Raw genomic sequence first — 23769 nt, forward strand, 5'->3', positions numbered from 1 at the left:
AACTGATCATTCACTTCTAGTGAAAAGAAAGTTGGAGTTTAACCAAATGAAGACCATTCACAAGAAGAGAGCGGTTATTACCTTGACTTTATTATCCGTCTTTATAAAGTGCTGAAGATTCTGCCTCTGTTGCTCCGTTGGTCGGGACCAATTCATCTCCAACTCTTGAACAGCCTTAAAAAGAGATCAATAAACAAAGTTCCTGCTTGTGTAAAGCCTGCTGGATTTATTTTACTCGATTGAAGACAATCAGACAGTCAGCACAAACTGCCAGTTCACCTGAACCCCCGGACGTACCTTCAGTCTTGCACAGTTGTACAGGCTTCTCTGATGTGAGATTCTCACAGTGTGCATTAGAAGCTGCAGCACGACAGATAGATCCTGCTTTATTTCCAGCATTATGTAGACCTTTCCTCCCTATCCTGACTGTCCCTGGCCTGTATCTTTCAATCAATGTATTGCAGTTCATTCAATCATTGAGGCTCAGAATGACATGTGAGCATTACTTAGGGTGGTTTGCATGCAAATAATGTCTGACTAGGAATGCCCATTCCTTTAAAATGAAATCAAGCCATCAAGGCAGTTGGGTTTTTGTATAACTCCTTCCAAGAGCCATCCAACTGCTTAAATGAGGGCTGAGGGCTCTTGAGAGGAGTACTGAGGAATTGTGATGTGATCTTTTAAAAGGAAGCTATGCCACCCTGCCCGCCCCTCCCACCAGCTATGATGTGTCTGCAGTGCATAGAGAAGCACAGTGATGTCTGGGTCGAAAATAAGGTATGCGATTAAACAAAAAAATAATTAGTATGTTCATGAAGGGGAAAAGTGCGACCCTGGCAAGGTAAAAAAAATAATCAGAGTAAGGATACCCAAAACAATAGCCTAGCACTGGAAGGTCTACAGCAATTCCATGTGATCTCTTGCACAATGCTTTCACAACAGCTTGCTGTTTGACTGAATCCAGGTTATCAGTTTGGCTTTGATCCAGTTGTCGAAAAACTATGCTGCCCACCTTGCCTTCAGCATGAATAGCTAAACACGAATAATATTTCCCTGCCCCAACTTTAGCCTAGATCTCTACCATATGATAAATCTGCCTGTTTCAGCCTCAGTACCCTTTATACAGGTGTTCCTTGTAAACTCACTGTGCACACATTGTTTGCTGGTGTACACTTTCTGCTCTCTCATGTGTCATATTAGTATAGGTAAAGGGTTTTCACATTTCTTCACTGTAGCTTTTCCACTAGACACAGGATATCAGTGCAACAAATCGTTACTTGCAGTGGTTGAGTAGTGTAGGAATACTTGCAGAGACCAGTGGTTTTCTGCACTAGAAGAACACCAGTCACTGCTAGGACACACAGAAAACCCTGATCGCACTGCCTAGAGCTGCGATAAAATACAGACATGTTGCGTTTTTTGCAGCGCATAGAAAGGCACTGCACATCACTGTACAGCAGGGTAACACACCATAGCCATCCCTGCCGGGAGAAGACAGCGATTACTGCTAGTGGCTATAGCAGCCGCATGTGAAAATCGCAGGTGAAACCAAGCAATCTGGTTGCACCCGAGCTGATCGATTGATCAACTTGGTACATTCAAGCCTGCCCATACACTGTTTGAATCCTGAACTGGCCGGGATTCGAACCGTCTACATCCACCCTAACCTCTACATTTACTGTGTAAATGCTGAATAAAACGTAATTGGGGACACCCCAGTGACAACTTGCATAAAATACACACATATTGGCCAATAATTAAAACTGAATTCCAGGAATTCTGCTCCTTTGTAAAAGAAATGAAGGCACACTATGAGTTAAGTCCAGCGAGGTTCATGACACCTTTTGGGCTTAGCTTTAATAATTTATATCTGACAGGTTTATAGTACTCCCAGAAGACAGCCATCACTGTAGTTCCAGGAGAGCAACACCCATTCTTCTGAGCCATGCATGTTGAACAGGGGAGTTGCTGCAGCTGCTATGCCTGCCCCTCCTCCTGCCCAATCGCAGAAGCCTTGGTATTATGTGAACACATTCACAAAATACAAAGGCTTCTTTGAATGCACGAAATACAAGTGGCAAGAGATGTTGTAAACTGATCAAAAACACTGACACTATCCCCCATTAAATGGTTGTACACAAAAAGGGTAGAAAAAGAAACCCGCCTCCAAAAACAGACCCTTGAGTAGAGGGGATGTAAGCTGGTCACAAAAAAAGAAAAAAAAAAAAAATATATAGATATCTTAGAAATGTAGTAATTTTTAAAAAGAAAACAAAACATTTCATCAGGTTTTAAACAAGTATCCTTCTTAAAAAAAATATCCATATCCACATGATTCAAGCATTCAAAATACAGAGCATAGAGCCTGGTGTACTTACGTGTTTTGCATAGATCCAGTGCTTCTTCAGGATCCACAAGCTTTTTTTTTGCAATCTCCCGGGCCCCTCTGGATGAACTGTTGGCCCCCTCCTCAGCCCAGGGAATATGGATTTACCACGGGGGAATATTATGTGTTCACAGTTTGTATGCCAATGTATACTGCATTATTAAGTTTGAAGCCGATGGCTGGCTGGGTCCCCCTGCTGGAGTGACAGGGCCGGGCCCCCTACAAGAGGCCCGGTGATACCCCACTTTCAGTGGCCCTGATCAGATCGCTCCTAAAAACACACAAATAAATGTTCGCCAGTCGTTGCGTCTAGGATTAATTTATTTGTGGTTTTTAGGTGAGATTGGATGTCTGGTTCATGTCTTTGCTGTCCCCCCAGAGTGGATTGTCCATTCTTTTCACCCCTAGGAAGGCTTTTGAATATGGTGGTGGGTTTTATTCCCCCCTCCCCCCTCTTTTTTTCTCCCATGCTACCTCTCCACAATGTGGGTTTCACATATAAAACTTTTAATAGAAAAGTCGATGAAAAAATGCAAATTTGTAATTACGGTTATTTCATTGTAGATATTGGACTCCTATTCTGATAAAATGAGCTTGTGGATCCTGAAGAAGTTTTTTTTTTAACATTAATAAAGATGTTGCGTTTTCTTTTGAAGCAATACTAAATTTCTAAGGGCTCTTTCACACAGCCGCTCAGTTTTTTATCTCCGCTGCGGCACTTTTTTTTCACAGACACGGATGACGCTTGTGTCATCCGCTCTGTATGTCCGTATATCATCCCATTCGTTTGCGGATGATATACGGACATAATGTTAGTCTATGGGGATTGCGGATGTCAGCGGATGACACCGCTTACATCCGATTTTGCATCAGTGCCGTTTTTTTAAACGGAGGAAAAATAGGGTTCTGTTCCGTTCCAAAAAATGGATCAGAACTGAAAGGACGCAAATCGGTGGTCATCCGCTGACATCCGCAATCCCATTGACAAGCATTATGTCCGTATATCACCCGCAAACGGATGGGGTGATATACGGACATACGGAACGTCCATGTGAAAGAGCCCTAAAAGGTGTTTTTTTTTTGGTAACACACTTACATCCCCCTACTCCAGGCTCCATTTTTTTTTTTTTAATTCCTTTATTTAGTAAGAGGTTGCAATACAAACAGAGTGAAGGCACAGCAGGTAAAGATGAAACAGTACAATCTGACAACAGCATCATAAACAGCGCTTCACCAAGGTAACCATAGCTGTAAAAATAATGTAGTCCACTGGAACAGAAAGGTTGGATCAGTCCCCCCCTGGATGTGCAAGAGAACAGACATGCCAAATGTTACAAAGGATGGTAGATTGGATAACAAGGAAACAACCTCAACTTATAACAAACTTATGGGTGTCGGGTACCAGGTAGTACCCACGGACGGGCTCCTGTACAGAGCAGGAGCAGGAAACGGTAACTCCAAACCATGGAGTCAGTCAGGGAATGAACAGGTAGCAGTGATAAATGCTATAGAAGATACCAGTCTCGGGGAGAAAGTGCAAGTGGGTACAGATGGGAGAGAAGGAGAAAAGGAGCGAGAAAACGCGGGGTTAAAAGAAAAAAAAAAGGTAAAAGACTTCAGGCTCCATTTTTGTGGAGTTTTTTTTTCGACAATTTGTTTGTGTACTTCTTTAAATGCACAGCAGAGGAGGGGGGGGGGGGAGGGGGCATAGTTGTTCTGGGTGCCTTTCTCCTCTCACAGCCCCAAGTGTCTCAGTGTAATTCCTGGCAGAGCAATAAACCGGTCACATATAAATAGAGATAAGCCCAGAAGATGCCATGCAGTTCCCTTGACTTAATTCATAGTGTGCCTTCCCTTTTTAAACATGTCTGAGGCTGGGTTCACACATCACATGTGATTCGCGCTGCATTGCAGATCACATGCAATGTCGGTGCAGTGCAAATTCAGTAATACAAACTATGGCTGAAATCACATTCACACAAAAAATGGTGCAGGACCCTTTTTTTGGTCCGCACTGGCATCTGATCGCATGGATGTGAACACCCATGCGATTCCATTCCTGTACCATTTCATAGTTCGCACTGGTATCCAATTTGGGGGTGTCCTTAACTTTACACAGACACCCCCAGCGGTTCGCAGAGGTCTGTGTGAACCAGTGTGTGATTCAGGTGCGATATGGGAACCCGCACTGGAAATGCAGGGTTTCCTGCATCACACCAGTGTGAACCAGAACTGAATTCCTTAAATTCAGCTTTAAACACAATTGGACAAAACCTCCTCCCCTTTGGAAACTGGGTGTTTGATTATAATAAAACTGGAAACCCAAAATGTCTAGTGCTGTTGATTCAAACTAATATCCCATATACAGTATCTCACAAAAGTAAATACACCCCCCACATCTTTGTAAATATTTTATTATATCTTTTCATGTGACAACACTAGAAATGACACTTTGCTTCAATGTAAAGAGTGTACAGCTTGTATAACAATGTAAATTTGCTGTCCCCTCAAAATAACTCAACACACAGCCATTAATGTCTAAACCGCTGGCAACAAAAGTGAGTACACCCCTAAGTGACAATGTCCAAATTGGGCCCAAAGTGTCAATATTTTATGTGGCCACCATTATTTTCCAGCACTGCCTTCGCCCTCTTGGGCATGGAGTTCACCAGAGCTTCACAGGTTGCCACAGGAGTCCTCTTCCACTCCATGACATCACGGAGCTGGTGAATGTTAGAGACCTTGCACTCCCCCACCTTCCATTTTAGGATGCCCCACAGATGCTCAATAGGGTTTAAGTCTGGAGACATGTTTGGACAGTCCATCACCTTTACCCTCAGCTTCTTTAGCAAGGCAGTGGTCATCTTGGAGGTGTGTTTGGAGTAATTATGTTGGAATACTGTCCTGCGGCCCAGTCTCCAAAATGAGGTGGGATCATGCTCTGCTTCAGTATGTCACAGTACATGTTGGCATTCATGGTTCCCTCAATGAACTGTACCAGTGTCAGCAGCATTCATGCAGCCCCAGACCATGACAATCTCACCACCATGCTTGACTGTAGGCAAGACACGCTTGTCTTTGTACTCCTCACCCAGCTGCCATGACACACGCTTGACACCATCTGAACCAAATAAGTTTATCTTGGTCTCATCAGACCACAGGACATGGTTCCAGTAATCTATGTCCTTAGTCTGCTTGTCTTCACCAAAAGTTTGCAGGCTTTCTTGTGCATCATCTTTGGAAGAGACTCTCTTCTGGGACAACAGCCATGCAGAGCAATGTGATGCAGTGTGCGGCGAACGGTCTGAGCACCGACAGGCTGATCCACCACTCTTTCAACCTCTGCAGCAATGCTGGCAGCACTCCTACCTCTATTTCCCAAAGACAACCTCTGGATATGATGCAGATTACATGCACTCAACTTCTTTGGTCAACCATGGTGAAGCCTGTTCTGAGTGGAACCTGTCCTGTTAAACTGTTCTTTGCCTTGAGGTGCCATATTGAACTTCAGGTTACCAGTATGAGAGAGTGAGAGCGATAACACCAACATTTAACACACCTGCTCTCCATTCACACCTGAGACCTTGTAACACCAACGAGTCACATGACACCAGGAAGGAAAAATGGCTAATTGGGCACAATTTGGACATTGTCACTTAGCATGTACTCACTTTTGATGCCAGCGGTTTAGACATTAATGGCTGTGTGTTGAGTTATTTTGAGGAGACCTCAAATTTACACTGTTCTACAAGCTGTACACTCACTACTTTACATTGTAGCAAAGTGTAATTTCTTCAGTTTTGTCACATGGAAAGATATAATAAAATATTTACAAAATGTGAGGGGTATACTCACTTTTGTGAGAGACTGTATATCACTTAATGGGACTTAGCTTCCATTAGACGAGACAATTCATCTTGACCCTTCAGTAAAGGGTATATATTCCCCAGTATCCAGTGAGTGTTGTCCAAAGATCAGTGATAAAAAGGTTCTGTCAACAAACCAGACAAAACCAACAATCCAAAGGCCGATTCAGTATTTCCCCCCAATTATACTAACATAGGTGGATAAGCATTGGTCTGATGCTGCATCTGTCCCCCGATGCTTCTGCACTGGGAACAAAGCGATTTATCACTACGGATCGCTCGGTTCTGACAGCTCCACGAGCAAAGAGCTGCTGACTGTCAGTCTTTGCTCTCTGCTCTGCCCCCTCCTCGCTCATTGGAGCGCTGGGCTGTGGAGGGGCGGGAGTGGCCGGCTAAGGCTCTCAGCAGCATGCTGAGAGGCTGAGCCGGGTGTCAGTCCAGGCACCCAGCGGATCCAGACTTCCATTGTCGTGATGACGCGGTGCCTGGACTGACTTTCGTGACGTCAGCAGAGAGTGGACTTCAGTCCTCTCTCTGCTGAAAATGGGTCACAGGAGTGCAAACAAATTGCACTCCTGTGATCCATAGGAGATGTACAGCCAATCGAGCTTTGGCTATACATCGCCTTTAACATTTTAATCTGTGTGCCCAGAAGTGCCCCTGGTCTACTGGGAGCATAGAAATGACCTGCCATATAGAGAGGCAAAAGTAAAGACTATGTAATGAGGATTTTGGTATATAACCTAAAAGGGGTTTACCCCACCCGGAGTATCCTTTGCTACAAAAACCATATCAGTACTTTCCTTCTCTAACAGTTTTATATGAAGGCTCAATGTTCATTTCTTACCTGGCAATAAAGCAAATCAACTGCAGCTGTACAGCCCGTTAACATGACATCAGTAGAGGGATCCATATACCTAGTAGACACAGAGAATTAATGCAATAAGCTAAAATGTGAAACACGTGTGGTGCATAGATTACCATTTATAGGTTTGCCCAACTGTGTAAACATTTTAGAACTTATGTTGTTGGCAGGCTTTGGGCATGTGTTGACATTTATTAACCTGCTATCTAAACTGCATCAACCACCTTCAATCAGTTTTTCACATTCTCATTGACTTGTATGGAAAGATAAGCAGTTCTGGCACAAAAGTCAAATTGACAAAAGGTCCTAAAACAAGGTTTCCTCAGATTACCTTGGATTATGACTGACTGGTACCAATGCACAATAAAAAACCCATGGGATGGTCCACATTTCCTTTGGATTTTATATGCTTCGATGTTCCTCCGGAAAGAAAAATACTCTGCTTTGTGAGTTATTCACCCAATCTATCATCTTTTTCTACCCATCCCAGCTGTCGTCCTCTTCCTTCACCCCTCAGTCACATTCTTCTTCTTCCCCATTTCATTTATTCCTCCATCGCTCGCTTTCCCACCCATCCTCCATTCTGCCACTGCACCCATTCTTCTTTCCTTCTCACCCAGTTTTTTCTTCCTCCACCTTGTTTTTCTTTCTTTTCTCCCTAGCTCAGTATATTCCTACCCCACTCGATAGATTCTTCCATTCTTCTTTAGGCTTGGGGATAAGTTGTTCAGGCGCCAAACACTATCACTTTGGGGGGAAGGAATGCATGCTTTCCCTGCAATTCAGGGCCTCCAGTGGCTCTACCAGGAGAGGGACATTGATCATTACGGTTTTCCACCGGGTGAAAACCAGATAAAACAACTTAGCTGCCATTTTGACACAATTTGCAGGTAGGAATGCTCAATGTGATATTTATGTGGTTTCATAATATATCACGGTCCTATTTTTTAAACAGATTTCCTGGTGAACCCTCTAGTGGTCATCTGTGTCAGCGTGCAATCCGCTTTCATGCTAAACTGTCTATTACACAATAGGCTACTAATTACAGTCACAAAGTTTAATAAAATATGTTTTAAAGCATCTGAATAGCCTTTTATTCGAGAACAAAGTAACATAACTCGTGGAAGCATAAAAATAGGTTCTTGGTCACTTACCACTTCCTGATATCTATCTGAAAACTGTCATCTTTTATGTTCCAAATGGTCACAAAAGGGATTTCAAAGGGGGCGATCCGCTTTATTACTATAGGGAAAAAACAGACTATGAATGCATTCCAAAAGGTGTTTATAAAAAACAAAGAAAAAGAAGAGCAGTTGGATACAGTCATTCATTACAGTCAGTCATTCAAGTCTATTCATAAAGCAGTCCAATTTATTTGATTCAGAGTTTATTAATGCCACTTGATTAGGGTATAACCGAGGCCCACTCTTGGACTTCTAATTAAACCCACTCCCCTTCTCTTAATTCTAAACAAAATGCTACTGACAACCGACTTGGAGAAAATTGTGGCCTAGTAGGCCATTTTATTAACAAATACCAAAACAAACATTTTAAAACAAGAAACCATAAATACTCCAGTATCACATAAGAAAAAAGGGGTTGTTGGTCTTGGGAGGCACCAAAAAATTCCAATTAAAACGGTATCAGCATCCAAAAATCCAACGGTCCCCAGCCGCGCAACACCAGCTCGGGAACAAACACACTTCACCACTGATACCTCCTTGTTACCACTTCCCGGTTAATCCACTAGTAACCGGGATACACTAGAGGGCTCCATACCTTAGATGGGTCACCCTATGCACTGACCAAAAATCTGTTAACGCCTCCAAAGACCCCAAACCGCCACAGCACACAGGTGTGAAGCCTTACACCTGTGAGCCCTGCCACACCCGCAGAGCTCGTTGAACACCATCCTGAATACCAAGGGCCCACAAGTCGGTCCCCACAGCATTCAAATGCACTCCGTCACTCCGCAGGTAACGCCACGTGTCAACCTCCAGCTCCCTGTGCCTGACCACCAAACCCCCATTGCGGCAAACAAAACTGCTAACAGCCGAGTTTACCTTAATGCGGGCTTTGTTCAGCCTCGCGACCGACCTCGCAAAACGCCACGAGGTCCGGCCAACAATTTCTGACCAAATGATGATCATATCGGGAAAGGAGGTGCGCAGCCGAAGAAAATCAAATTTGATATCTCGGATGAGGTGGCGCATGGAACGGACCCCCAGATCGTTACCCCCGCGTGCAGCACCAAGACGCCCGGTGCCCTGTCCAGCCGAGCAAAACGGTGCACTTCTGGCAGGACCTTGCACCAGAGCAATCCTGGCACGCCTATCCATCTGACAATGGCCTCCTCCCTAGAGAAACCCAATTGGCGCCCGTTGGGCCGCACCCCCGCCCGCCTGGCCCCCCAGAACACATATGAATGCCCCAGGATCCATATAAGGCAGGCAGCTCCCTCTGTAATGAAAACAGCAAGAAAACATGACAAACAAAGCAAACACAGCACAGCCCCCCCAAGTTCCACTACTTACAACAAATGAGGACGAACGTACAGTTTAAAACGTTTCGACTCCCACCTATCAATCCGCTTCAAAACAGAGTCATCCACTCCCCACCTGGCGCCCTCAGTAGCCGCCCCGATGCGAAAGGAGTGCGAAGAATAATCGCCGGCCCTGTAACCCAAAACAGACAGACACCTCCGAAACACCGACCTAAATTGAAACCTGGACACGGACGAGCCGTCCAGATGCACCAGGAAAGAACCCCCAAAACGGAGGGCGCGCCCCTAGAAACTCTTGCACCATGGACACCGGGCAGAGGGGGGAACCCCCCACCCGAAACAGGCGAACATACGTACCCTTGCCGGCCTGGTCGGTTTTGGATTCCCTAAGAAAAATTACCACAGAAGAGCCAGCACAACCCACCTCTCCCGCCAACAGGCCACCAGGAACCTTCCTATTATTGCTCACCAATTCCCCAATACGGAACGCCCCAAAAAAGGCCAAAACAAAGGCCGTCTTGAACAACAACGCCTCATACTGGGAAGAGCATGAGCTGCTCACCTGATGCACCAACTCCCCCAGCATTCCGAACGAGATCGGGCGACGGCCGTCGGGCCGACGCGAACCCCGCCGATAACCCTTTAAGGCCTGGCGAATCACAAAATCCTTCGTAAAATCAGGGAGACCCAACATTTTAAACAGGAAGACCAAACCCGCCAGCTTGTGGCCGATGGCCGATGTCGACACCCCCTGCTCAAAATTCAAACACAGGAAATACAGCACAAGGGACGGATAGACCATACTTACCGCATCCGCTCCAACCCGCTCCAGAAGGTCCGCCCACTCCCGCCATACCTTGGAATACGCAGTCCACGTGACATCACTCAGCGACCTTCTGACCAAACCAGAGGCGATCCCAACGCAATGCGCCACAGTTCCCGCGGACAAGGCTCCCCCTGTTGCTCCGCAGCCGGCACCAACTCCCGGAACCGGTCCAGCTGAAACCGAGACAAAGCGTCAGCCACCGAGTTCGCCACACCAGGCAAGTGAACAGCATACAAGAAAATATTTACAGTGGGTACGGAAAGTATTCAGACCCCCTTAAATTTTTCACTCTTTGTTATATTGCAGCCATTTGCTAAACTCATTTAAGTTCATTCTTCTTCCTCATGAATGTACACACAGCTCCCCATACTGACAGAAAAACACAGAATTGTTGACATTGTTGCAGATTTATTAAAAAAGAAAAACTGAAATATCACATGGTCCTAAGTATTCAGACCCTTTGCTGTGACACTCATATATTTAACTCAGGTGCTTTCCATTTCTTCTGATCATCCTTGAGATGGTTCTACACCTTCATTTGAGTCCAGCTGTGTTTGATTATACTGATTGGACTTGATTAGGAAAGCCACACACCTGTCTATATAAGACCTTCCAGATGACAATGCATGTCAGAGCAAATGAGAATCATGAGGTCAAAGGAACTGCCTGAAGAGCTCAGAGACAGAATTGTGGCAAGGCACAGATCTGGCCAAGGTTACAAAAAGATTTCTGCTGCACTTAAGGTTCCTAAGAGCACAGTGGCCTCCATAATCCTCAAATGGAAGACGTTTGGGACGACCAGAACCCTTCCTAGAGCTGGCCGTCCGGCCAAACTGAGCTATCGGGGGAGAAGAGCCTTGGTGAGAGAGGTAAAGAAGAACCCAAAGATCACTGTGGCTGAGCTCCAGAGATGCAGTCAGGAGATGGGAGAAAGTTGTAGAAAGTCAACCATCACTGCAGCCCTCCACCAGTCGGGGCTTTATGGCAGAGTGGCCCGACGGAAGCCTCTCCTCAGTGTAAGACACATGAAAGCCCACATGGAGTTTGCTAAAAAACACCTGAAGGACTCCAAGATGGTGAGAAATAAGATTCTCTGGTCTGATGAGACCAAAATAGAACTTTTTGGCCTTGATTCTAAACGGTATGTGTGGAGAAAACCAGGCACTGCTCATCACCTGTCCAATACAGTCCCAACAGTGAAGCATGGTGGTGGCAGCATCATGCTGTGGGGGTGTTTTTCAGCTGCAGGGACAGGACGACTGGTTGCAATAGAGGGAAAGATGAATGCGGCCAAGTACAGGGATATCCTGGACAAAAACCTTCTCCAGAGTGCTCTGGACCTCAGACTGGGCCGAAGGTTTACCTTCCAACAAGACAATGACCCTAAGCACACAGCTAAAATAACAAAGGAGTGGCTTCACAACAACTCCGTGACTGTTCTTGAATGGCCCAGCCAGAGCCCTGACTTAAACCCAATTAAGCATCTCTGGAGAGACCTAAAAATGGCTGTCCACCAACGTTTACCATCCAACCTGACAGAACTGGAGAGGATCTGCAAGGAGGAATGGCAGAGGATCCCCAAATCCAGGTGTGAAAGACTTGTTGCATCTTTCCCAAAAAGACTCCTGGCTGTATTAGATCAAAAGGGGGCTTCTACTAAATACTGAGCAAAGGGTCTGAATACTTAGGACCATGTGATATTTCAGTTTTTCTTTTTTAATAAATCTGCAACAATGTCAACAATTCTGTGTTTTTCTGTCAGTATGGGGTGCTGTGTGTACATTCATGAGGAAGAAGAATGAACCTAAATGATTTTAGCAAATGGCTGTAATATAACAAAGAGTGAAAAATTTAAGGGAGTCTGAATACTTTCCGTACCCACTGTAACTGCAGACAACGTAAAACCAAGTGACGCAACAACCTAATTACCGGCTGAGATGACCCGGAAAGCCGATTGATAACCTGCACCACGCCCATGTTGTCACAGTGCAGACGTACCTTCTTGTCCCTGAATTCCGCCCCCCACAGTTCCACCGCAACCACCACGGGAAAAAGTTCCAACAGAACCAAATTCCGCAAGAACCCAGCCTCGCACCACGTCGCCGGCCAAAGCTCCGCACACCACCGTCCCCTGAGGAAAGCGCCGAAGCCCGTCGAGCCAGCCGCATCCGTATACAACTCCAGATCGCAGCTGCTGACCGGGCCTTTCCGCCAAAGCGACCGACCGTTAAAGGACGTCAAGAAGACATGCCAGACCCGCAAATCTTCTGCATGCTCTGCAGTCAACGTAACAAAATGATGCGGCGACCGAATACCGGCTGTAGCAGCCGACAGGCGTCGGCTGAAAACCCGGCCCATTGGCATAATACGGCATGCAAATGCAAGCTTGCTGAGGAGAGACTGCAACCGCCAAAGTTGCACTTTACGCTTACCCACCAGCAAGAAAATTTCCGCCTTAAGGTCCAGCAGCTTGTCCTCAGGCAAGCGACATTCCATGGCCACCGAATCAATAATTATCCCCAAAAAACTAATCATTGTCTTCGGTCTCTCCGTCTTGTCCGCCGCCAATGGAATGCCAAAGCGATCCGCCACATGTCGGAAAGTTGACAGCAGAATGCCGCACAAATTTTACGATGGAGGGCCTACACACAGGAAATCATCCAAATAGTGTATGACCGTATTGACCCCGGCCACCTCCCACACGACCCATTCCACAAAGGAGCTGAACTACTCAAAAAACGCACATGAGATTGAACAACCCATGGGCAAGCACTGGTCCACATAGAAGGAACCCAGCCACTTGCATCCCAACAGATGAAAGCTGTGGGGATGGACGGGAAGCAACCGAAAAGCGGCCTCGATGTCCGTCTTTGCTAGCAGCGCGCCCTGCCCATACTGACGCACCCAAAATATGGCCGCATCAAAGGAAGTGTAGGACACCGCACAGGCCTCAGGATCAATGCCATCGTTAACCGACCCCCCTTTGGGAAAGGACAGGTGATGGATCAGGCGAAACTTTCCCGGGTCCTTCTTGGGCACCAATCCCAAAGGGGAGACCACCAAGTCGGCCAAAGGGGGCTGGGAAAAAGGCCCAGCCATGCGACCCAACGCAACCTCCTTTGCCAACTTGTCCGACACCACCCTGCGATTCAGCCGCGTTGACCGCAAGTTGTCCGCCACAGGGGGAACACTGGTCATAGCGCACGGAATAAGAAAACCCAGCCTCCAGCAAACGAGCAGCCGCCCGATCCGGATACTTACTTAGAAAAGGACGCATCCTTTCCACCGTCACCGGCGTCCTCCCTCTTCTGCTGAGCGTCTCCAGAACGGGTTTTGCCCTGCTTGAAACAACGGGAGAGGGGGTGTGCACCATCACCACAGCCGGAGCACTCGTGCTTGAAGCGGCACGTGGAACCGAACTTGCACGTCCCCTCATTAAACTGCCAACAGAAACCCCGTTGCTTAGTGGCCGGCTGTCCAGGGGAGCTCTGACCTCCAGCCGTGTCTGGAAAAAATGGAAAAAAGGACAACGACGCCCGCGCCGACGTCATAAGTCGCATCCACAGACTGATGTCCTTATGATCCCAGCGCAATGCAGGGCGAACAGCCTTGCGCTGGCGGAATTGCTCGTCATAACGAAGCCAAGCAACTCCACCGTAAACCCTGTACGCCTCCCCAATCGCGTCCAGGTAACAAAACAAGGCGGAGCAATACTCCGGATGTTTTTCACCCACCACGTTCGCAAAAATGGCAAAGGCATGTAACCAATTACCAAAAGTGCGCGGAATCAGCCTATAACGCCGCCGCTCCTCATCCTCCTTCTTGGATTCCTCCGGCTTCACCCGATCCAGGTTGAACTTCTCCAAAGGAAGCAACGTAAAAATGTCAACGTATTCATCTTTCCAAATCTTCTCCCCGACCTCAGGCTTGAGGTGCGCCCCCAAGGGGCCCTCAAAGCAAACATACACCTCACATTTCGCCGCATCCGCGAGTCGAACAGTGTCCGCATCCTTACCTGTATGCTTGGGATCCGCGGCCTTGTCCCCCGCCGTCTGCGCAGGCGGCGCCACACCCAGCGCCGGAACGGTCATCTCCGGAGCATCAGGCACCGACCCAGGCCCAGCCGGGACCGCGCCAGCAGCCACCGGGCAGGGGGGCGTCCCCTGACCCCAAGCCGCAGTCGGCGCCACACCACCAGGTCCCTTCCCTTCAAAACGCTGCACTAACGATCGCAGTCCCGCCAGCAATTCCCCAAAGCCTACAGCCGTGCCCGACGCAGCGGGCCCTTGGCCAGCTACGTGTGGAGCAGAGGGGACCCCCGACCCATGAGGCATACCCCCAGCCCCCCCGGACCCCCCCCGGCTAGGCCCCGTCGCCAACCTCCCAGACAGAGCCTGTAAAGCAGACAACAGAGAAGAATCAACATTCAAAGACTCACCAAGCCGAGCAGGGCAAGGCCCCACCGCCGCAGATCCGGCATCCCCCACTGGCGAAGGCCCAGGAGCTTCTCCCTCATCCGAGCCCGACAGCTCTCCCTCCGAACGGTCCTCAGGCACATCTGGATCCATTTCCGGAGCGGGACTGGAAGGCACCGAGGGGCCAGGCCGACTGCCCGCCTGGGCCGCTTCCGACTATTCCCCGATCTGCCTCCGCCCACCGCAGACACTCCCGACTCCGCCACCGCACTGGGCATGCGCCGGATGGAGCCTCCGGCCGCTCCTACCGACTGGCCGGTGCCCACAAACAGCCGCCTCCCACGCCGAGCCGCTCCGACCGGACGTCCCTCACAGGCCGGGGCGGCCGAAGATCCCGAAACTGGCCGACGAGCAGGCGGGGCCGGTGAAGAGGAGTGGGCGGGACCCCGCCTCGAAGAGCTCCGCCGTAGACTGGGATTCCTCCCAGGGGCCCCGCCGGCCTCGGCAGGAGAACGCCGGGCCGGCGGGCCTGGAGGGTCCACAAATGGGCTCCCTGATCGGCGCTCAGCTCGGGGGGACACAGGAGGGCTGTACCGCTCCGGCGGCCGTGACCGAGCGTGAGAACACCTGTCCCCCTCCACAGCAGACTCCCCTTCAAGCAGTGAGGAGACCTGCGCCCGCAGCCAGGACGATCCCCTCGAGGCAGCAGCCACCCGGAGCCAGCCAAAAAGCAAATCCAAGTCCTCCATTGCAGGCACAGCAGGGATTCTTCCTTCTTCCTCACGATCCACGCGGCACTGCTTGTGACTTACAAGCCCCCTCCCAGTGTTACCATGTTTGTAACCCCACCCAAACTGCCCAATCCCCACACTTGACCTCTGGCCACTGCCCACCAGTTAACCCTTTCCTGGCAGTGTCCCCTGTCCACCCCATCATGAGGCCCTGCGCCTATTTTTTTTTTTTTGTTCCGGGCCTGACTTTATGAATGGGCTGAAATGAAAACAAAGTCTATTTAATGGATTCCGACTGAGAAGGTTGAGTGAAAAGGGAGGACACGAATGAGTGCAACAGGAAAAGCAATGTTTACATAACACCAACCAACCATCTATAAAAGTAAAAATAAAGTTAAAGTTAAAAATAAATGATGTCCTTTATTTTTTTTTCACGTTTTGTTTTTATATGGGGTTTTTTTTAAATAGGAAAGTAAAAAAAATACCCCACAAATCCACACGTGTTACAAGTGTAAAAGTTACTATTTTCACTCCATTGCTCATTTCTTAAAAATCTTAAACAAATACACTAAAACATACAAAAAAAAAAAAAACTAAAAAAGGAAAAAAAAAAAAGGACAAACTAAATCTAATCCTTTGGGGGTTTTTTTTTTTTTTTTTAGTTCATCACATCATGCATGATTATGATCATGCATGCTGGGGGAAAAAAAACAAACACTCATTGTCAACGTATAGACATAACGGAAGCAGTTGACTAATGGAGAATTTCTAAGACTCACAGATGGAGTAATATTTGATTGTGCCTCATGCTAGATTGTAAGCTTTAACCACTTCAGCTCCAGAAGGTTTCACGCCCTTCCTAACCAGGCCATTTTTTGCAATACAGCACTGCGTTACATTAACTGACAATTGTGTGGTCGTGCGACACTGTACCCAAATAAAATTGATATCCTTTTTTTTCCCCACTAATAGAGCTCTTTCTTGGTGGTATTTAATCACCCCTGTGGGTTTTTTTTTTTTTTGCGCTATAAAAAAAAAAAAAAAGCGACAATGTTGAAAACAATCATTTTTTACTTTCGGCTATAAAACGCATACAATAAAAAATTAACAAAATCTAAATTTCTTCATCAGTTTAAGTCAATATGTATTCTGCTACATGTTTTTGGTTAAAAAAAAAAAAAAAAAAAAAAAAAATCCAATAAGCTTATGATGATTGGTTTGCAAAAAAAAGTTATCGTGTCTACAAACTATGGGATAGATTTATGGACTTCTGTTTTTTATATTTTTACTAGTAATCATGGCGATCAGCGACTTTTTGCGGGACTGCGACAGACAAATCTAAGTGACACTAATACAGTGATAAGTGCTAAAAAAAAAAAAAAGCACCTGCACTGTACTAATGACAATGGCAGGGAAGGGGTTAACATCAGGGGCGATTAAAGGGTTAAATGTGTTCCCTGGGAGTGCTTTCTTACTGTGTGGGGGATGGTTGCACTGTAGACAGACAGAGATCCATATTCCTGTTGTCAGAAAAAAAGATCTGTCTTCCCGTCTAGCAGAATGGCGATCTGCCTCGTTTACATAGGCAGACCGCCATTCAGTCTCCCTCCGAAAAATCGCCGGGTCTGCAAGACCTGCTAATTGTCTCCTGTTGTGTCCAATCACAGCGGGAGCAGGTCTCTGGTGGCGTGTGTGCGTGCCCCAGACCAGGAAGAAGAAATCACGTACAGGTACGTAATTTTGCACTTAAGGTCCACCCTGCCGTAGTATATGTACGTGGGTCCGTCCTTAGGTGGCTAATGAGCAGTGCCCTCAGATTCCTCCTGTAATGAATTGTATCGTAATTGTACTGTCTGCCCTCATGTTGTAAAGCGCTGCACAAACTGTTGGCACTATATAAATCCTGTATAATAATAATATTAAATGCTAAAACCCAACAATAATTGTTGAGGAGTAGTGTTGAGCGAACACGGACTGTATTATTCGTGTTCGTACCGAATAATTGGATTTTTGTTACCCGAACACGGACACTTTACTGTATATTCGGGTAAAAATCCGTGTTCGGTCGTTTTATTTCCGGGTTTTGCATGCTTTGGCGCTCTTTTCATGGCGGGCTTTCAACAGCCAATCAACAATCGTTTAACTGGTGTGCCTTAAGCCATCCCAGCCATGCCTGCAAATGTCTCAGTAGCTGTGATTGGCCGTCTGAAGCATGTGACCAAGTCTTTATAAGTTCGAGGCAGCCGCAGCGGCGTCATTATGCTGCTTAGATCAGGGACAGAGCACACATCAACGTGCTGGCTGCTGATTAGGGAAAGATAGGCAGGGAAAAACCATTTGTGTCCGGATAGAATGGAGGGACAGGTCGGAGTGTTTAGGCAGGGCGAGTTGTAGGCATTTTAGGGATAGAGTCTGCTGAATTATAGGGTCAGTGTGTTCTACAAACTACAATCGATATTGCTGTGTGGGGTGGGGTCTGCACTTAGTTCTCCTGATCTACGATCTCTTCTCAATCCTGTTAGGGACAGAGTCTGCTGAATTTTAGGGAAAGTGTGTTCTACAAACTACAATCGATATTGCTGTGTGGTGTGGGATAGGAGATAGGCAGGTGTCAGTGATCCACATCCATTTTTCTGTGTGTGGGCTGCAGTGAACACAATCTTTTTGGGGTGCAGTGAACACAATCCTTTTGGAGTGCAGTGAACAAAATCTTTGTGGGGTGCAGTGAACAAAACCTTTGTGGGGGTACAGTGAACACCATCTTTGTGGGGTGCAGTGAAGACAATCCTTGTGGGGTGCAGTGAAGACAATCCTTGTGGGGTGCAGTGAAGACAATCCTTGTGGGGTGCAGTGAACAAAATCTTTGGGGGGGTACAGTGAACACAACCTTTGTGGGGTGCAGTGAAGACAATCCTTGTGGGGTGCAGTGAAGACAATCCTTGTGGGGTGCAGTGAACAAAATCTTTGGGGGGTACAGTGAACACAATCTTTGTGGGGTGCAGTGAACAAAACCTTTGTGGGGTACAGTGAACACAATCTTTGTGGGGTGCAGTGAACAAAACCTTTGTGGGGTACAGTGAACACAATCTTTGTGGGGTGCAGTGAAGACAATCCTTTTGGAGTGCAGTGAACAAAATCTTTGTGGGGTACAGTGAACACAATCTTTGTGGGGTGCAGTGAACAAAATCTTTGTGGGGTACAGTGAACACAATCTTTGTGGGGTGCAGTGAAGACAATCCTTTTGGAGTGCAGTGAACACAATCTTTGTGGGGTACAGTGAACACAATCTTTGTGGGGTGCAGTGAACAAAATCTTTGTGGGGTACAGTGAACACAATCTTTGTGGGGTGCAGTGAAGACAATCCTTTTGGAGTGCAGTGAACACAATCTTTGTGGGGTACAGTGAACACAATCTTTGTGGGGTACAGTGAACACAATCTTTGTGGGGTGCAGTGAACACAATCTTTGTGGGGTGCAGTGAACACAATCTTTGTGGGGTGCAGTGAAGACAATCCTTTTGGAGTGCAGTGAAGACAATCCTTGTGGGGTGCAGTGAACAAAATCTTTGGGGGGGGTACAGTGAACACAATCTTTGTGGGGTGCAGTGAACAAAACCTTTGTGGGGTGCAGTGAAGACAATCCTTGTGGGGTGCAGTGAAGACAATCCTTGTGGGGTGCAGTGAACACAATCTTTGTGGGGTGCAGTGAAGACAATCCTTTTGGAGTGCAGTGAACACAATCTTTGTGGGGTGCAGTGAACACAACCTTTGTGGGGTGCAGTGAACACAACCTTTGTGGGGTGCAGTGAACACAACCTTTGTGGGGTGCAGTGAACACAACCTTTGTGGGGTGCAGTGAACAAAACCTTTGTGGGGTGCAGTGAACAAAACCTTTGTGGGGTACAGTGAACACAATCTTTGTGGGGTGCAGTGAACAAAACCTTTGTGGGGTACAGTGAACACAATCTTTGTGGGGTGCAGTGAACAAAACCTTTGTGGGGTACAGTGAACACAATCTTTGTGGGGTGCAGTGAAGACAATCCTTTTGGAGTGCAGTGAACAAAATCTTTGTGGGGTACAGTGAACACAATCTTTGTGGGGTGCAGTGAACAAAATCTTTGTGGGGTACAGTGAACACAATCTTTGTGGGGTGCAGTGAAGACAATCCTTTTGGAGTGCAGTGAACACAATCTTTGTGGGGTACAGTGAACACAATCTTTGTGGGGTACAGTGAACACAATCTTTGTGGGGTACAGTGAACAAAACCTTTGTGGGGTACAGTGAACAAAACCTTTGTGGGGTGCAGTGAACAAAACCTTTGTGGGGTACAGTGAACACAATCTTTGTGGGGTGCAGTGAAGACAATCCTTTTGGAGTGCAGTGAACAAAATCTTTGTGGGGTACAGTGAACACAATCTTTGTGGGGTGCAGTGAACAAAACCTTTGTGGGGTACAGTGAACACAATCTTTGTGGGGTACAGTGAACACAATCTTTGTGGGGTACAGTGAACACAATCTCATACTTCTGAAGCTTTGAGGGTGCTGCCTGTTCTATACTCCTCCTCCTCCTCCTCATCCATCCTTTTAGGTGTACAAACAATAGTAATTGGGGCCTAGTGTGCTTCTGTACGTGTGAAAAACATACACTTTTTTTGATCATATTTCCTATTCCGTTATTCAATAAAAACCTTTGGGGCTCAATTAAATTGCGGAATAGTCTGTGTCGGTACGTGTGAGATCCACCTTTCCAAGTTTTTGGGGTTCATCTCATACTTCTGAAGCTTTGAGGGTGCTGCCTGTTCTATACTCCTCCTCCTCCTCTTCCTCATCCATCCTTTTAGGTGTACATACAATAGTAATTGGGGCCTAGTGTGCTTCTGTACGTGTGAAAAACATACACTTTTTTTTGATCATATTTCCTATTCCGCTATTCAATAAAAACCTTTGGGGCTCAATTAAATTGCGGAATAGTCTGTGTCGGTACGTGTGAGATCCACCTTTCCAAGTTTTTGGGGTTCATCTCATACTTCTGAAGATTTGAGGGTGCTGCCTGTTCCATACTCCTCTTCCTCATCCTCCCTTTAGGGTAGGAAAAAATTTAAATCGGGCCTAGTCTGTGTTTGTACGTGTGAGATACAGTTTTTTATCCTATTCCGCTATTCAATACACACCCTTTTGGTGTAAAAAAACATTAAATTGCGGCATAGTTTGCATATTTGACTGCGAGATACACCCGTGCGATACTGTTGTTCTTTTGTTCCGCTATTCAATAAAGACCTTTCTAGGGCAAGATCTTAAATTTCAGAAATATGAGGAGAGCGTCAAATAGGGGCCGTGGCCTGGGTCGTGGTGGTGCTGCTGCTAGAGCTCCTGTTGCAAGGAGAGGACGTGGTCGATCTGTGCCAGCTACACGCACAAGTGAAACACCTTCCTCAAGTGTGAGTAGGCGACAGAACCTGCATCAGTATTTGGTAGGGCATCATACGCCTCTAGAAGTGATGAGGCCAGAACACAGAGAGGCGATAGTAGATTGGTTTGCTGCTGACAGTGCCTCCAGTTCCTTTACATTGTCTCCCACCCAGTCTACTGCAGAAAGGTCAGAGTTGGCACCTGCAGCCAATGTCCAACCGTCTTTCACCTCACCCCCTTGCAAATCAGGCAAGCAGTCTGAGCCCCAAGCCATAGAGCAGTCTCTTATTCTTTTTGAGGACTCTGTCAGCAGGGTTTCCCAGGGCCATCCACCTAGCCCTGCCCCAGAAGTGGAAGAGATTGAGTGCAGCGATGCCCAACCACTTATTTCTCAAGATGAGTACATGGAAGGACCATCACAGCACGTCTCCGATGATGACGAAACGCAGGTGCCAACTGCTGCGGCGTTCAGCATTGTGGAGACCAAAAGGGAGGGCAGGGGTGAAGACTGGGTGGAAGATGATGTGGAGGACGATGAGGTCCTCGACCCCACATGGAATGAAGGTCATGCAGGTGACCTGAGTAGTTTGGAGGAAGAGGCGGTGGTCGCACAGAGCCACCAGCACAGCAGAAGAGGGAGCAGGGTGCAGAAGCGGAGCGGCCGTGCCCTAGACACTACGCCTGCTACTGCCCAACGCAGCAAGGGAACGAGCGCACCAAAGTCAGCTCAAAAGAGTTCTCTAGCATGGAAGTTCTTTAGAAAATGTGCTGATGACAGGACACGAGTGGTTTGCACCCTGTGCAATCAGAGCCTGAAGCGAGGCATAAACCTTCTCAACCTGAGCACAACCTGCATGATCAGGCATCTAAGTGCAAAGCACGAGCTGCAGTGGAGTACACACCTTCAAAACCAAGAAACGTCTCTGGCTCATCCTGCTTCCTCTTCTGCTGCAGTCTCGGCCGCTCCAGCCACCTCTGTAGTCATACCGGCACCTGCCACCCCGCAAACAGACGATCTGTCAGCAACACCACCACCTGGGTCACCAACAACCATCTCCACAATGTCCCGTGGAAGCGTTCAGCTTTCCATCTCCCAAACACTTGAGAGGAAGAGGAAGTACCCCCCTACCCACCCGCGATCCCTGGCCCTGAATGCCAGCATTTCACAATTATTGGCCTTTGAAATGCTGTCATTCCGTCTGGTGGAGACGCCCAGTTTTAAAAAGCACAGTACGTCGTGCCCAGCCGCCACTACTTTTCCAGGCAAGCCATCCCTTCCCTGCACAACCAAGTGGGGGAAAAAATCAGGTGTGCACTGCGCAACGCCATCTGTGCCAAGGTCCACCTAACTACCGATACGTGGACCAGTAAGCACGGTCAGGGGCGTTATATCTCCCTAACGGCACACTGGGTAAATGCAGTGGCGGATGGGCCTGAGGCGGATAGCAATTTGGCACATGTCCTTCCACCACCGAGGATTGCAGGGCGCTTCAGTTTGCCTCCTGTTCCTAACTCATCCTACTCCGCTACCTCATCCTTTACCGCCTCCTCATCCGGACAGCATAATACCTTCACCACCAACTTCAGCACGGCCAGGGCTAAACGACAGCAGGCAGTTTTACAACTTGCCTGTTTGGGGGACAAACCACACACCGCGCAGGAGTTGTGGAGGAGCATGGAACAGCAGACAAATGAGTGGTTGCTGCCAGCGAGCCTCAAGCCCGGCCTGGTGGTGTGCGATAACGGGCGAAATCTCATAGCAGCTCTGGGCCTAGCCGGTTTGACGCACATCCCTTGCCTGGCGCATGTGCTGAATTTGGTGGTGCAGAGGTTCCTTAAAAACTACCCCGATATGTCAGAGCTGCTGCAGAAAGTGCGGGCCGTCTGTGCGCACTTTCGGCGTTCTCACCCTGCTGCTGCTCGCCTGGCAGGGCTGCAGCGTAACTTCGGCCTTCCCGCTCACCGCCTCATATGTGACGTGCCCACAAGGTGGAACTCCACCTTGCACATGCTGCAAAGACTGTGCGAGCAGCAGCAGGCCATAGTGGAGTTTCAGCTGCAGCACGCACGCGTGAGTCGCTCTGCGGAACAGCACCACTTCACCACCAATAACTGGGCCTCCATGCGAGACCTGTGTGCCTTGTTGCGCTGTTTTGAGTACTCCACCAACATGGCCAGTGGCAATGATGCCGTTCTCAGCTTAACTATCCCACTTCTATGCCTCCTTGAAAAAACAATTCGGGCGATGATGGAAGAGGATGTGGCACAGGATGAGGAGGAGGAGGAGGAGGATGAAGAGGTAACATTTCAAAGGCTTTCAGGGCAGTCATTCGCAAGGGGCTCCGAGGGTGGGTTCCTGCACACACAAACGCCAGGGACACAATTGTCCAGCAGGGGCACAGTTCTGGAGGATGAGGAGGATGAGGAGGAGGAGCTGGAGGAGGAGATGGAACCATGTTCACAGCAGGGTGGCACCCAGGCCAGCTCATGGCCATCACTGGTGCGTGGCTGGGGGGATACAGAGGACACGGACGATACACCTCCCACAGAGGACAGCCTTTCGTCGCCTCTGGGCAGCCTGGCACACATGAGCGATTACATGCTGCAGTGTCTCCACAACGACCGCCGAGTTGCCCACATTCTAACTTGTGCTGATTACTGGGTGGCCACGCTGCTGGATCCCCGTTACAAGGACAACGTACCGTCCTTAATTCACTCACTGGAGCGCGATCGCAAGATGCGCGAGTACAAACGCACGCTGGTAGACGCG

At 47.9% G+C, this 23769-nt stretch overlaps 1 protein-coding gene across 1 annotated transcript in view; it reads right to left on the reverse strand.

Moving 5' to 3' along the window:
* Positions 1 to 23769, reverse strand: part of SNX31 (sorting nexin 31) — a 108918-nt gene that overhangs the window by 25333 nt on the left and 59816 nt on the right. The window contains exons 7-9 of the mRNA XM_082257455.1: positions 8272 to 8359; positions 7100 to 7169; positions 82 to 174 (exon numbers count right to left, since the gene is read on the reverse strand). Of these exons, the coding sequence (XP_082113581.1) occupies positions 82 to 174; positions 7100 to 7169; positions 8272 to 8359 (251 nt within the window). The remainder of the gene's footprint in view (positions 1 to 81; positions 175 to 7099; positions 7170 to 8271; positions 8360 to 23769) is intronic.

The sequence above is a fragment of the Pelophylax lessonae genome, assembly GCF_965119305.1.
Source record: "Pelophylax lessonae genome assembly, chromosome: 5".
In the NCBI taxonomy this organism is placed as follows: domain Eukaryota; kingdom Metazoa; phylum Chordata; class Amphibia; order Anura; family Ranidae; genus Pelophylax; species Pelophylax lessonae.